Genomic DNA, 15531 nt, shown 5'->3' with positions numbered 1-15531 from the left:
AACATTCAATATTGCCTGATGTAGCTTTAAATGTTGTATTGATTCTGAATCACAGTGATACTGGCTTTGATTTACTCTCAGAGCTCTGCAGGACTGAAAAGCATTCCGCTGTTTGCTGAGAATCAACTCGTGTGTGTGTTTGTACAGTGGCTGCTGATATCTGATCGACTCCAGTAAACTTGTAGCTCTTCAACAAGATGATCACTTGAAACATGCAGATTTATCCTCAGGGCATCAGTGCGCACTTTCAGCCAGAATTACTTCTGCTGGTGACATTGTGGAGAAGTTTGTTTGCTCTTGTGTTGCTCTGAATCTTTCTGCCTCTGGTTCCACCCATCCCTATCTGAGACCAGGGCCTCTCCTGAGAGACAGTATGTTATCTAGAAATATGAACAGGAAATACTCAAGCTGACCGCTCTTTAACCCCTACTGTCCGTCTCTGTTTTTGTTTTCACACACACACACACACTCGTGCTGCTTGCATAATCCTTAAATATTTGAACATTTTTAATGTTGGAATAATGCTGCTGTTTGAAGAGATGGTTATTCTTTGATGGCCTGTGTCATGATACACCCCATCATGAACTCTCCCTGCAGCCCCTGAAGTACACATTTATAATCATGTCCACGAAAGAGTGTAAAGAAGTTCTTTTCACTGTCAGTTCTCGTGAAACTTGAAGGATTCCTCTGTTCTGCTGCTGCTCTGTTCTCTTTACTCACTGAATCTTTCCCCCCAGTTTTCCTTTGCTCTTTCTAAAGAACCTTGACGTGCAGGATTTACTCAGACAACTTCTTGGGGCTCTTGTGCTTCATTTTACCCTCTTGATATGTCTATTAATTAACAATCTGTGTTGCATTCCTAGCTCATCTGCTTCCTCTGATTGGTTATTGATTGTGTCTTTTCAGAGGGTGTGGGGCTCTAATCAGTATTTAAAAGCTCATGCTGTCTTTTATGCTGTTGATGATTCATGTTTTGGGTGCTTTTTTCCCCCCTCTTCCCCTTTCTGTCTCCTCTGTCTAACTCCCTTCCCTCTTTGGTCCTGCATATCTTTCCTCTCTTCCTTCCCTGTCTTTTGGGTGTTTCTAGCGGTGGCCCCTGGGCCTGGTCTGGGCCCCGCTCCAGTGTCCCAGTTTGGAACCATCTCGCGGCAGATTTCGCGGCACAATCCCTCCAACTCCTCTGTCTCTATGATTTCGGCCACGGGCACCTACCGCCGGGCTCCGTCGGTCACTTCCCAGTTCTCCTTGCAACAACAGCAACAACTACAACAGCAGCAACAGCAGCAGCAGCAGCAACAGCAGCAGCAACAGCAGCAACAACAGCAGCCTCATATTAATGGAGGCACTCCTGGCTACAGCCAGAACTCAAGTAAGGCCCATCCGTCACCAATCCCAGCCTGCTTTATAGATCCTAAACTGCCACTGGAGCACAAAGCCTGACGTTTGTCCAAACTGCACAGTCACAGTCACAAACTAAAGCAAGCTAACCTTTGTAGCCACAGACCAATATTTCATGTTTGCAAGTGAGCCACTGTTTTCTCAAGGTCAGGCTTTGCATTCTTGTGAGAATTATTGACTTTTTCTTTAACTCTGAAAATGCAAGTTAAGGCTTTTTTTTTTTTTTATCTAACTGTGGGATTTCTTTTAGTATTGATGCAGAATGCCCCGTCCTTGAATTCTACAGCAGATACAATGCAGACAGTCGATGGCTGCTAACAGTGCACAGTCACAGTTTTTGCCATCATGTAAAAGCATGGTCAGACGTTGACCTGTAAACCATGCCAGCTTTGTTTCCTTTTGGAACTTGCTATTTAAAATCTAGGCTCTATTTATTTCTGTCATTAACATGGGATCAGTATCTGAAGACATTGTCTGGATAATGACATGCGCTCTCACAGGCCTTTGCATTTACACCTGCTACGAATAAGCATTATCTTGTTAACAAGCATGTTGCGTCCACGAAAAGAAATGCAAAGAATGTGCAGTATTCATTTTTAAGTCACTGTTTCAAGGAAAGACTTTCTAGCCACTGGCACTACTTGCAGATTGAGATAGCAGAAAGATTCAGAGTTAAGTGACCTTTTAGCCTGCGGGAGGATTGTTTTTCTTTAAAATGTGGTCACGCTGTGCAAATTGCTTCTACACCTGCCTGAGATCAGATCACAGCACGAGCCAGACCACCTCCAGATGTGGGCGATCGCATTCCGATCACTGAGTTCATCGTGTATTTACACCTTGCATTTTTCCTTACCCTTACGGCAGATTCAGATACAGATCGCTTGTGAATGGTAGGTGTTAAAGTGGTTCTAGTGCATTGTCCCCATTAGTTGGCCAACAGCCTAGTGGTGCTTTTACCAAAGCATTGCATGTTAATGTGTTCTGCCACCGTTGACCAGTCCGAGTGTCCCTTGGGACGTGGGATTGATTAAACGATCTCAGAAAAATCTGAAAAATGTATAGTAAGAATTCAAAAGTACATAATTACGACAGGTCCAAAGGGAGTCCAGCACCCTTCCCTGAAATTTAGGTTGATAGACATTCAAGGCAAACAGTGCCCCCTTCTGGCCTTGTTTTTTCATGGCTTGCTGGTTTTGGAGCCATGAGTGGGAACTGTGTGATTGACAGAAATCAAACTTAATCTGCGGTTTATCCTCTGGCCTCAGTGATCCCCAGACACCATGTGAAATCTCATCACAGTCACAGACATCGCTGAACTTTTCAGTCTCATGACATTTGTGTCTGATCGGTGGAGATACCGCAGCTACAGACAGTTGATTGAATGAATGTGTCAATCATTATTTCAGTAGTTGATTGGCAATTTTCTGTACACAATGTTCAAAATATACTTAAAAAATGGTAGTCGATCAGTTAATTAAGGAACTAAGCATTTCAGCCCTCAGTCTGTCACTGCTGCATATCACTCTGTCTCGTCTTATTAGATGTGTACAAGCTCACAGTTCTTGCAGTGTGTTTCTTTAGTCTCTGTCAGTGTTGTGTTTGCTTGGGGTTTGGGGCGCACTCTTAACATTCTTCTGTACGTTCTTGGTGACTGATGGGCTTTCTCTTTGTTTTTTTTTTCCTTTTCTCTGTCTTTCTGTTTTTTCTTTGCTGGCTTTCAGTGTCTATCGCTCCTCCTCCTCCCCCCATGCCCCAGCTGACTCCACAGATACCTCTGACTGGCTTTGTGGCCAGGATGCAGGAGAGCAGTAAGTGAAGAGGCTAAGACATACTGTGACAACTGTTCCCATTTTCACATCACCCAGCATGCTTTGTGCTTCTTCATCCTCTTCCTTCTGTCTGTTGAGATCCGTTACTACCAGCCTCTTGAAACGATGTACTACCAGAAATGTGCCTCATTACAGTTGTTAGTTAATTATTTATATAACTTGTAAGTAGCTTTATATACTCTTTGCAAACATATTTATTTATAAAAACTACATTGAACACCATGTTTCTTAGGAGCAGTAGGGGTGTCATACATAGCTGGTTGAATAATCTCACTTGGCAGTAGATGTGGCCTTTTAAAATATGTGCAGGATCAAAATAAAGTTTGTTGCCTCTAGGCTGTAATTCTTGAGGCTGCCACAGTTATTCAGGTGATCTTCTGGTCTAAGCTTGTTATTCATATGCAAAAGATACTTGAAGCACTGCAGACATGAGCTGAGGTGAATAATGATGTTTAGGTGGAAAAAATGCCAAAGATCATTGCAGGGCAGGGCAGGACAGGAGAAGACAGTGCGCTTTGCTGCCCCCTGCTGGTCCAAAACAGGCAGTATCATCAAATATCCCAGTTAAATTATTATTTTAGATGTCAGTGGGTGTCATTTATTAACACATAAGGTTTTTTAAGACAATTACAGTGTTCGATAAAACCTTTTTATAGCTTTTCCCCTAATGTGGATGCTGTCATACAAACCCCTAATATACTAAATGGCATGACTTGGCATGTACGATCAATCAAGTGTTAACAAATCATGTGTAATTCCCTTTTTTCTGTATGTGCATGCCTGAGTTTCAGAGTCACAACAAGAGGAGCACAAACTTCACCAACCACCTAAGAGGCTTAAACATATAATATATTCTCCTTTTAAGTGATCCATGGGAAGTCCTAACACTGATGTAGCCTGCTTGATGAATTTAATATTCAAAAATCTTATATATATATATATATACACACTGTTCTGCATGCCTTTGCATAGATTCTGCATGGTTCAGCCGCCGTCCTCTCCATCGCAGATTCTTGTTGACCGTTGATTCTTGAACTTTTGAACCCGACTTGGAAAATCCTTTCAGTTATCTCACTTTGTGTTTCTGTTCAACAGTTGCAGATACTCCTACTCCACCTCCCCCTCCCCCTCCGGATGACATGCCCATGTTTGACGACTCTCCTCCCCCTCCGCCACCTCCTCCAGTGGATTATGAGGAGGAGGATGCTGCTGTTGTGCACTACAACGACCCCTACGCTGATGGAGACCCACAGTGGGCTCCCAAGAGCTACACCGAGAAAGGTTTTTTGTTTTTCAAAAAAAATAGATCAAGCTCAAACTGTTTTTTTGTCAGCTTTAAGTCTTACATTCAATACTCGATAACAAGTTTGTAATGAATTAAAATGTCCTCTTCTGTTTTCAGTGGTGGCCATCTACGACTACACCAAGGACAAGGATGACGAGTTGAGCTTCATGGAGGGAGCTATCATTTATGTCATCAAGAAAAACGACGACGGCTGGTTCGAGGGCGTCTGCAACGGCGTCACCGGCCTGTTCCCCGGCAACTACGTGGAGTCCATCATGCACTACGCCGACTGAAGGGACCTCGCAGTAACAGTACAGTCTATTTATTCAGTCATATCATAATCCACTGAGAGACTGACAACAGCAATCTTCTGAGACATATAGACATAACTGTATGATCCCCTTTTGATATGACAGAATGTTCTTTCCCTAACTGATTGCAAATAAAATGAAAAGTAATATCTATTTAGTTTATTTTGGTGTTATATGGGCGGGTAGGGGACATTTATGGAATATGTACACGTGCTCACACGAGTTGAACTCAAAGACGATGGTCACACTGCTGAAGGATGTACATCTTGCCTGGACAAAGATTTGTGATTCAGAACTGAATCCTCTGTGAACAAGAGTATTAGGTTTTATGGAACAAATAAAATGTTAATGTCATTTACGCACCTTCAGTTGAAGTGTTTGTACTGTCAGCTGTATATAATGTGAGCTGCAGCCACCTGGGTTTCTGTAATGTAAATTCAGTGAATGTCGATTATATGATAGTTTTCATTAGTGGAGCCCTCCTCGACGCCTGACACAGATGGCCTGTCAATAATTTACCCATTTAAATACTGTAAATGGTATTTCAAAGAAACAGTTACTCCTGAAAATCAGCCTTGGCGTTAAAGCATGCAAAATTTTAAGAGATAATGTAATCTTAAGTTTATTGCCATTATGCTTCCATTATGTTGTAAGTGTATTCACCTTTTTCTTTAAGTTTTATTCCACTGTTGTAGTCACTGAACTTTTTTAGACTGAAGTGAATTTCAGGCTTTCCCCATGGTCTCACCTCTTAAAATGCAGATTTGCATTTGAGCTTAAATGTCCTAAAAATGAAATGGAGTTTGCTCTGTCATGCATTTCTATCTGTTTGAAGCAAGAAAACACATTCCATTTTTTTTTTTTGGCTTATTAGTAAGCATTTTAAGAGTATGTCACATCACTGTTATTAATTATATACTAATCTACACAAAATCTATAAGATCAATTGGTAACTGGCAATAATAGACTTTGGTTCTGTTAGACAGCAGGTGGTGTGCAGTGACAGTTAGACTGGAATTGTCGTGCCTAACACTGCCATGCGACAATTCAGATGTAATGTAGTAGACCAATAGACAACTCTAATACCTCCTCAGTCTTCTCAAAGCAACAACGACCTGCTCTGGGTTCAAGGACCATGTTGAATGCTCTGAACATGAAATCCTTTGGGCTGCACAGGTGTACATATTTAACTCAATTCAAATCAGCCAATCAACATTAGGTTTCACTCAGGTCTTGGAATCATCTTGATAACATTGTATTTTTTTCTGTTAGCCCTCTAACATTCATTTTACATGATCTTGACTGTAAAATGCAAGGTTAACCTGCAGTGCTCACCATTTACCATTTTAGGACACTGCAGCTAATGCCTTGATATTTTGCCAATTTGCTTTAGTATTTCCAATTTAAAAAAAAACAACATGTTTCGGCTCAATTTCATGGGTAGAAATCTTGAAATCTGTCTCTCTGTCTGCCCTTCATTTGTACATATAAAATGTTGATTGAAAAATTAATGTACAGTCTTTTATAATAAACGATTCTATGTACAACATGGATGCGTGGTCACTTGGAGGAAATCAAAACAGAGCAACAGTTTGGCTTAAATAAAAAAAACAAAGCAGTTGATTTATTGAGCACACAGTCATTGCAGATGTTAAGGCCTTGGTTGTTACAGGGCACTTTGCATTACAGAAGTAACCTCATAACATTTCACAAGTCAAAAGGACACATGACTGTTTGGCCTTTGAGGTGTGGACGGATCTCGAAAGACATTAACACAGATCCAGACAAACACACCAATGACAAATTATGCACTTTCGTATTATTTGGAATTACACAGATTGTGCAACAGCTCCACAGCTCAGGACTAGCATGTAAGAAACTGTATTCAGTCACAGTCTGCTAGTTTGAGGCGTGGGAGGCAGCTGCAGTTACAGTACTGTACACAATGAAGGTCTGGGTTACACATTTGCATTGGCATCTGGTAATTTAAGATTATAAATCATTTCCAAATCCTTACTGTGTTTCCATGTTGGAAACTGGTAGCACAGGGATGTGCAGTAAAAACCAAGTGTATTTACATGTCAAACCATTATATTAAGAGATTCACCCTCATGTATATTTTAGGAGAAAGCCATTAAGTAACAGGTATTTGTTCAGAGAGATCCCTGCATGCTGCATCGGGGCAGGGGTCCCTCTGAGCCCAACGTCCATCACTTCTTTCACCGTCTTTTGTCTTGAACCTGCCCTGTGCAGACACATGGGGGTCAGGCGGAGTTGCCTTTCCACAGGTAGCTGCCTGAAGTGAAGCCCCGGGCAGAGGAGGTTCATTTGTCTCTCCTAAGCACCATCTCAGTGAGCCTGATGAGGGCGTCTCTCTCTGGGGACGGCCTGAGCATACTGATCTGCCTGATGGCTTCTTGACAGTAACGCTGGGCCAGGTAGTTGGTCTGTTGCACACCATCGCTCTAAAACAGAGAAAGAAGCAGGAATGGTCACAATGTTTTAGCCTTCGTCTATCCAAGTAAACTTTACTGAGCATTTATCTTCAGTAGCTTAACTTCTTTCTCCCTGTTAAACACAACCCTGATCGCATTTTTAGCTTAGAATAAAAATATCAGGAAGCAGGATGTGTTTCCTTAAAAAATTTATTGTTTGAGTGTAAAATCATCTGTGAAAAATATTAGTTAGAAGATTTTGCCACATCTGTGATCTGTCTTTAAAATATTTCAGGCCCTGCAAACCTTAATTCTTTGTAAAACATATTACTGGTCATACCTGAAGAACGTATTTCCAGGCTCGATCTACATCTCCGCTAGAGCTGAAACGTCTCATGATCATTGCATGAAGCTCGGGGAACTGAAAAAAAAAAAAAAAAAAGAACGGAGTTAAAATCTGGCGGAAGAATGATTCATGGTGCTAGTTAGATGAATTTGATGTACACTTTCCATGGAAACCTGTACACGTTTCCAGTTTAAATGATAAAAGTTGGTCTCACCTGCTGACAAGCAAACAGGACTGGTCCAGTGGCCAAGCCCAGTTTGAGATCTGCGGCCGTCGGCTTCCCCAGCTGACTGGCTCCAGATGTGAAGTCCAAGACATCATCCACTAGCTACGGGACACAGCCAAATCAAAAGTCAAAAACAGTCTAAAAAAGGTCTGAGTTGCAATCAGATCTGCTACAAGATCAGAACTTACCTGAAACGCGATGCCAACATTCTTCCCATACTGAAAGGCTATTTCATGAACTTCGGGATCAGAATTTACCAGAATGGATACCTTCAATAAAAGAGGGCAGAGCAGTCAACAAAAAACATTAAGTGTAGAAACTGAGGCGTCTCTCTATCCCTGTGCTATTTGTGTGGAGATAGAACGTACATACTGCTTTACAACTGTTTGCAATAAGACTCGCTGTCTTCTTGAAGGTTTTCTCAAGGTAGTGTTTGAATCTCTCGTTCTCATTCTCTTTGGAGCCCAGCTGCATGAATTCACCTGGAAGGACGATTGGTATCATTGGACAACAGTTTGCAGCATATTAATGCACTCTTTCTACCACTCACAGCATCTAATGCACGGTACTAACTGACAAGGAAAACTGATATAAACAATTTAAGAGCTATACTGTACCTCGTACTAGGTCCTCTATCACCTGGGACAAAACTTTGACCACAGTGATGTTACCAATACGAGCCAAAGCCATGGAGGCGGCTGAGAGGATGAAATCTCCTGCCAAGATGGCCTAGAAGAGAGAAAATAAAATAAATACATACGTCCTTAAATAAAACATGAGCTGAGACAAAAAGGAGGAAGTGCTGTATTTGAACTGAGTTCCTTTCCGTTACCTTTCTTTCACCCCACACTTCATTGATAGTTCTCTTTCCTCTTCGCTTATCTGATCCATCTATAACGTCATCATGCACTAGGCTGGCAGTGTGAATCATTTCTGAGATCATAGCTATGGCCCTCTGCCCCGGAAGCAAATCTCTACAGAGGACAAAGACAAACAACAGATTGCAGGAAGTGACATTAAATAAAACCCTGGATAATGATTCACATAACAATTTAAAAGTTTCTTATCACAAGGTGTGGTGCATCTTCACTGTAACCAGTGTATCCCAGGTCACAATACAATCTTACCCTGCTCTGTTGCTGTGGATGTTGAGGGCCCGGGCCATCAGAACAACTATCATTGGTCGGATTGCCTTGCCCTTGCCATCAAAGTAATAGTCACATAGAGACTTCAGCTCTTCTTTAGATACAAACAGCTCCTGTGAATCACAGTAAGAAAATCAGTGTCTTTTATTTCAATCATAATCTGCCAAACACCGCATGACTCACACAGCTGTACCTAAACCGGAAATTTACCTTTTTGATGTCATCATATAAACTTGTTAGGTCTTTCTGGGCTAACGTGAAGGGGTCCTTTAATTTTGCATCACTGTGTATTGCTCTGCAGCAGGAGGACTGTAGTGTGGGATACAACAACCGTGACTTGTGTCTGATGAGAAAGAGACATAAACGCTGACTGTGAAACACACTGAATCATATATCTGAATCATAAACACACTAAGATCAGAAAATATACCGTAAGAAATGAAGCCATAACTGTGCAGAACTTTTGGTTGGATCCCATCATAACTCACCTGTTTAGAGATGAGGTAAAGTTTAAAATGTTCAGGTTTATCTGTGTAGGTGATGATGGCTGTCCCTGAAAGTCAAAATAAAAAGGGCAAATAAAGACAACGGATAAAGTCAGGCACATGCTGCACATCAGACCAGTGGATATTTTATTATAATTATTAGTAAAAATCTGAGATTAAAACTTCAATTTTGCATTCATTTATGTATTGTTGTGATTTGGTGGATTCATATTCTACAAATGACAAGCACTTGGACAGGACATGTGAGTCAATATTAAATATACGAATGAATGAATGTAAGGGTAAAAAAAAAAAATCTAAATGAATGGGAATTTAACCAGACACTGGTCAGGGTTTAGTGGGCATCTGGCTATAAGGAACAGGGATTAGTGTGGCTGCCCTGTAATGTCAGCAGCAGGTCTTGACCTTTATGTGTGCAGCAGTAAGTTGAACAAGCCAACACTCCTGCAACAAGTCACCATTCATTTGAGAAATTCTTTCAAAACACACCGGACTATTGCAAAAGACACATGGCAGTTGCACTGTCAGGAAGTGTAACAGACACTGGACTAATACCCACGTTAACTGAATAAGACCTCCATTCAGTGAGACCGGTTGACGGCTCGTTGGCATGTATGACCTTCCTGGGTTTGACAGTGTACTCACTTCCCTTCCCTGTCCCGTAAGCCGCAAGAACTCACCTCGTCCCCCGGCCTGGAGCTCCACGGCGCCCGCCCCCGAGAGGACGCAGAGAAAGACACAGATCTGCCGTTAAAATGCCACAAGGTTTCTAATAAACTCGTGCTCGTACACTTTGCGCTCCACCTCCGGCACTGTCTCCACCACGGAGCCGCCATGTTAGACGCTCGCACGCGTCGGATTCAGGTTACGTATCTGAACGGAACCGGAAAACCGTAACCTGCCGGCGCTTGATGATGCTCCGTGAGAGGGCTTTAACGTTAGCAAGAGAAGGCAAGGAGTTCAGAGAAACATGAATGTTTTCCTTCAAAATTATAAATAATTTTTTTTTTTTTTTAAGTCAAGGATGCAGTGGTAGATGTAAACTACGGTAGGAAATATACAAGCGTTAGTGTTTGGGGAAAGGCTAATCGCTCATTAGCTGACAGTTCATTTTAGCTGCTGGTGGTAACTTTTATTACATGGGATATTTTCACGGATAAACCCACCAGTTATGTTAATTTACCTTGTTTCCAGAGTACGGTTTACTGTTTAGGGTGAACTTAGGGTGTGTTTTACATCTGTTTAGGTATTAGCTTACCTGAAGTCAGTGTGTTTTCATGGAAGCGAAAGCTTAATTAAAGTTTAGCTCGTAATTTGCTAACATTGGTGCCCGTTTGCCAGTGGTGAAACTAGTTAAGTGCATTTACTCAAGTGCTGTTTAATGCATCAAACTTTTAATGTTACTGAAGTGAAATTTTGAATGCAGGACATTTACCTGCAACAGCGTATTTTTACACTGTGGTGTTACTACTTTTTCTCAAGAAAAGGACCAGAGTCATCCACCATTGTTACTTACGATGTTGACCAGCTGCAAGTTATAGGTTACCTTTTTTTTTTTTTTTTTTATTTACAGCTACATCAGAGTCACTGCTTTGTCTGTGGACATGTGGAGCATCTACACAGCGCTAGTCTTTGCTCTAGTGGCAGCATCGAGATTTACACCTGTATATGTCCTGGAGTTCTGCCAAAGTACTGACCCTGACTGTCATGACGACACAGCATCAAACAGCCACCGATCCCCACACACTGTCAAATCCAGGTGGAACGTGAGCGTCTCAAACCTCATGCAGGACCTGGGCCAGTTCAGAGTGTCCTGTAAAAAGCTAATCGGTAAAACATTTTCTTGTCTTTACAGGTCAGTATATAAAAAGATTTTAGAGCATAAATAAAGTCACATTTATGTCCTCTCTGTAGAAGCATTCCCACTCGACGAGGTTGACGGCAACTTTGTTCACGCCGTGAAGAACTGCATATTTTCCGAATCCACTCCAACCCCGCTGAAAGGACCGTTAAGACTGGCAGCAGTCTCTAAGGTGGTGTTGTAGTGTCAGCAGCAGCATCACAGATTTCACCATAAAATATGACAAATTATGTCTGACATTGTCTCAACAGGATGTCATAGAGGGGATCTTGGATTTAGATGTGGCCGTAACACAGTCAGATGATTTCCTGCAGTATGCCAGCGGTGGCAGACTGATGTTAGGATCTGTACCTCTTGCTCATAGATACGGGGGTCATCAGGTAAAGATGAATTTGTTTTCTGATTTCTTGTTTGAAATGTATCCTCACCAACACCAGGGTTCTTAGAAGGGTTTCTCTGATTAAATCACAGATTTACTGTTTGTGACCTCTCCTATAGTTTGGCTACTGGGCAGGTCAGCTGGGTGACGGTCGAGCACATTTCCTCGGTCAGTATTCCAACAGGTGAGAACATTTTGGAATTAGGCTTCGTGTATTTTTTAAGTACTGATGTTCAAGGTGCATTGCCAGTTAAAGCCCTTTCATGTTTTCCTTCTGCAATGCACCATTTCATAGGAAGGGGGAAATATGGGAACTGCAAGTTAAAGGCTCTGGAAAAACACCATATTCAAGGTATGTTTCTTTTCTTACTTCTCTGTTCCATTTGCAGTTTACAGTAGATATTAAGACAGACATCAGTGTCTGTATTAAAACAGATGATACTAAAATCACATGTTATTTAACCTTATATTCAGTGTTAATAGAAATCATGGGTGTGGCTGTTGGTTCCAGTTTTAGAAGCTTATCTCCAATTTGATAAATAATTTATTAAATTGTGCAACTATCTTAAGAAATTTCAGTGTGAACGTGACTCTACAGGTCAGGAGATGGTCGAGCTGTGATCCGTTCTTCTGTCAGAGAGTTCCTGTGCAGCGAGGCGATGCATTTCCTGGGCGTTCCCACCAGCAGGGCTGCCAGGTAAGCTCAAGATGGACGAATGAGAGGCAAGAAACAGGTTCATATCCTGTCTCACTAATTCTTATGTAGTTTTGAGATCAAATGACAACAAATTTATATTTTTAAATACCTGAAACATGAAATAAATACAGGACACCAAATAGTTAAGGACCTGGAATTTGTTAAATTGGTGCTGACTTCTTACCCTGCAAAAGGGTGGACATGTTTTGGAAGAACTTTGACTCTGTGAGTCGGGTGCATGATGTTCTCCTGACCTTTAAGCTGTTACGTCAAGTGTTTTCTGTTATTGATCTCATAATTCTTTGCTGTGTTTTAGTCTAATTGTAAGTGAGGAGCCAGTGTTGAGGGATCAATTCTACAATGGCAATGTGAAGACAGAGAGAGGTAGAGGAAAATTATGCAAGACCTGTGTTTTATACACACTATCAGTCGCATTTAATTTCTCATTACATAGTCAGTTATTTTACACAGTTGTTTCATAAATGTTTTATACTAGAAGATTCCATCCACCGTCGTAATCTCTATCCAAGTTTAACATTTTGTTTTTTCACTCCAGGAGCGGTTGTTCTCCGGTTAGCCAAGTCATGGTTTCGGATTGGATCGTTAGAAATCTTGGCTCAAAGTGGAGAGATAGATCTCCTGAGGTAATACTACTCACATGATCATAATATCAGTGCTTTCATGTTGCTTTGTCTCTTCCTGTTCAACAGAGTTTAACAGAGCATAACACAGTTTTATTGTCTTTTTGATTCTAGAAAGCTGTTGGACTTTGTGATTAATGAACATTTTCCTTCGATCAGTTCAAGCGACCCTGATAAATATTTGGTGAGTCACATGAAAAGATATTTTCTCATGATTATTTTTCCCATTTGTTTGTTTGTTTCACTTCTGTGTGGACAATGCACCGAAAAGTGGTCATATGTTAGAATGCTGTGGAATTCTTTGCATTTTTAGGTGTTTTATTCCGTGGTTGTAAATGAAACAGCACATCTGATTGCCCAGTGGATGTCTGTTGGGTTTGCACATGGTAAGAATCTGTTCCAGTTGAACAATTTATCACACAATTTGTACCTACATCAGCTTATATCTATTGTGTCATCTCGACAGGTGTGTGCAACACAGACAACTTCAGTCTCCTGTCTATCACCATCGACTATGGACCATTTGGCTTCATGGAGTCATATAACCCCAGTGAGTACAATACTGCATATCTGTGTTTCATTAAAATATCTCGCTCTGCTGTTCAGACCTTCAAACAGATCTTTAATGTTGCAGATTTTGTCCCCAACACATCTGATGATGAGGGCAGATACAGCATAGGAGCTCAGGCCAGCGTCGGACTGTTCAACCTGGAGAAGCTCCTGGGGGCTCTGAGTCCTGTGCTTACCCAAAAACAGCAGAAAGAGTAAAAACACCATGATGTTCTCTATATTTGTATTAAGGAGGCTTTAAGTAATATGTGACTTGACCTGTATTGACCACTGGTAGAAATTGCAGCCACACTCAAAGATAGAGTTTTAACTTTTACAAAACCCTCTTGCACATGACTAACCTTGAAGGAAGGGGTAAATCCTTGAAAAACTAAAGGACAGAAACTATTTTCAAAATAACTTTTGGCCCATTAACACTGGTCAGTAGATATACTATAGTTTTTTGGCCCCTTCAAATTAAAGTTACTCTCACAAAGTACAATAATTAACCTACTTCTCTTCTTTTTTCAGGGCTAAAGTGATCTTAAAAGGATATGTTGGTATTTACCAGATGAGGTGAGCTCTCTGTCAATCTGTCTTTTCTCTTTGTTCACCCTCATGTTATATCCAAGCCTTGACAGTAATAATATGTTATTTTCTGATCTTATTTGTGTATCTATGTCAGGTTTCACCAGATGTTTAAAGAAAAACTGGGGCTTCTTGGTGAAGAGGAAGAAGACAGCTATATTATTGCCTTCCTGCTTAAGGCATGTACAGTTCGGAGTTGCATGTTTACTACTGAATCATTTTAATCTCACTGTCTGTTTACAGGCTGTGTACAAAATGTACTGGTTTTTTAATTATAATTTGTGTGTCTCCCCAGATGATGGAGGACACACAGTCAGACTTCACTATGACCTTCAGACAGCTCAGTGAAGTTTCAGTCCTACAGCTCTACAACAGGAGCTTCACACAGGTAGAGTTAAAGCGGCAAACTGTGTTTCTGTTTTAGTTTTAAACTTGGTGACATCCATATAACACATATTATTACCTTAATTTATTACCTTAAGTTTGTGCTTTTGTAACAGCACAAATCTCACAAAGCCGGTGTATCTTATATATTTAGAGGTGAATTTGGAGGCATGTTTTTAATGATGTTTTTTGTGTTTGTTTTAGATGTGGGCTCTTGATAACTTATCATTGCACAAGCACTTCTCTGATTGGCTCAAAATGTACCTCCTGCGGGTCAGCCGGTAAGCAGAAAGATGTAATGTCAGACCATGTACTAGCTTGATAACCAAAGTTTCTCTGAAACTGTTTTTTCCCCTTTTTCAGACAAGAAAATGATACCGATTTAGATCATCAAAACAGGATGAAGAGTAAGCTATTAAATCTACATACTGATGTTAATTCAACCATGGAAGGTGTAAATATTTGTCTGTTATGTAATGATGTTGAAACTTGAGAGAAACAGGAAGATCGTCACCTGATTGTGTGAAATATCTTGCAGACGTAAATCCTAGATATGTGCTGAGAAACTGGATGGCAGAGTCAGCCATAAGAAAAGCTGAGATGAATGATTTTTCCGAGGTATGTATCTGGTAAATTAAGTGGTGTAAGGTTTTTTTTAAGGCGTTACCGTCCAAAACCAAAGCAATGCTCCACTTTTATTCTGTGACAGGCTTTAACGTGGTTCTCCCACTAGGTGGAGCTGCTGCACAATATCCTGTCGTCTCCCTTTGTTACACAACAGACTGCAGAGGAAGCGGGCTATGCAGCAAGACCTCCACTGTGGGCTAATAGGTTAAAGGTCAGCTGTTCGTCATGAGAGAACCATGGACAGAGCAAAATACTAAAATGATGAAGAATTTCAATTCATCTGATATTTTTAAAAATATTTCTAAAATATTTTTTTATCCTGTC

General features: G+C 40.9%; 3 protein-coding genes across 9 annotated transcripts in view; 2 read left to right on the top strand and 1 right to left on the bottom strand.

The window, feature by feature from the left end:
* Window positions 1-6372, top strand: part of abi1a (abl-interactor 1a) — a 41314-nt gene extending 34942 nt beyond the window's left edge. For 2 of the 6 annotated variants that reach the window (XM_041066332.1, XM_041066329.1), the window contains 4 exons: window positions 1088-1369; window positions 3120-3206; window positions 4323-4508; window positions 4630-6372. In XM_041066332.1, coding sequence (XP_040922266.1) covers window positions 1088-1369; window positions 3120-3206; window positions 4323-4508; window positions 4630-4805 — 731 coding nt within the window. In that variant the 3' untranslated portion in view covers window positions 4806-6372. The remainder of the gene's footprint in view (window positions 1-1087; window positions 1370-3119; window positions 3207-4322; window positions 4509-4629) is intronic. The other 4 variants (XM_041066335.1, XM_041066330.1, XM_041066334.1 and 1 more) reach the window with 2 other exon arrangements.
* Window positions 6373-6420: 48 nt separating this feature from the next.
* pdss1 (prenyl (decaprenyl) diphosphate synthase, subunit 1) lies at window positions 6421-10333 on the bottom strand. Its single transcript, XM_041065268.1, has 11 exons — window positions 10162-10333; window positions 9464-9528; window positions 9186-9318; window positions 8958-9088; window positions 8663-8804; window positions 8448-8559; window positions 8203-8312; window positions 8019-8099; window positions 7819-7932; window positions 7599-7679; window positions 6421-7288 (listed from the first exon to the last, which is right to left on the bottom strand). The coding sequence occupies exons 1-11, from the start codon at window positions 10315-10317 to the stop codon at window positions 7148-7150; spliced, it is 1266 nt and encodes a 421-aa protein (XP_040921202.1). The 5' UTR covers window positions 10318-10333; the 3' UTR covers window positions 6421-7147.
* A 32-nt stretch (window positions 10334-10365) lies between these two features.
* Window positions 10366-15454, top strand: LOC121200477 (protein adenylyltransferase SelO-like). 2 transcript variants are annotated; one of them, XM_041065801.1, is made up of 20 exons: window positions 10366-10432; window positions 11055-11311; window positions 11399-11514; window positions 11594-11722; window positions 11841-11905; window positions 12017-12073; window positions 12320-12418; window positions 12735-12802; window positions 12975-13062; window positions 13174-13243; window positions 13373-13445; window positions 13526-13609; window positions 13694-13823; window positions 14140-14184; window positions 14294-14375; window positions 14492-14584; window positions 14785-14861; window positions 14944-14987; window positions 15119-15198; window positions 15314-15454. In XM_041065801.1, the coding sequence occupies exons 2-20, from the start codon at window positions 11086-11088 to the stop codon at window positions 15434-15436; spliced, it is 1749 nt and encodes a 582-aa protein (XP_040921735.1). In that variant the 5' UTR covers window positions 10366-10432; window positions 11055-11085; the 3' UTR covers window positions 15437-15454. The 2 variants fall into 2 exon arrangements, with proteins under 2 accessions (XP_040921735.1, XP_040921734.1); XM_041065800.1 differs by having other exon boundaries at window positions 11396-11514.
* The last annotated feature ends 77 nt before the right edge of the window (window positions 15455-15531 follow it).

Source organism: Toxotes jaculatrix, chromosome 20 (genome assembly GCF_017976425.1).
Source record: "Toxotes jaculatrix isolate fToxJac2 chromosome 20, fToxJac2.pri, whole genome shotgun sequence".
Lineage (NCBI taxonomy): Eukaryota > Metazoa > Chordata > Actinopteri > Toxotidae > Toxotes > Toxotes jaculatrix.
This window is presented reverse-complemented; position numbering and strand designations above follow the sequence as displayed.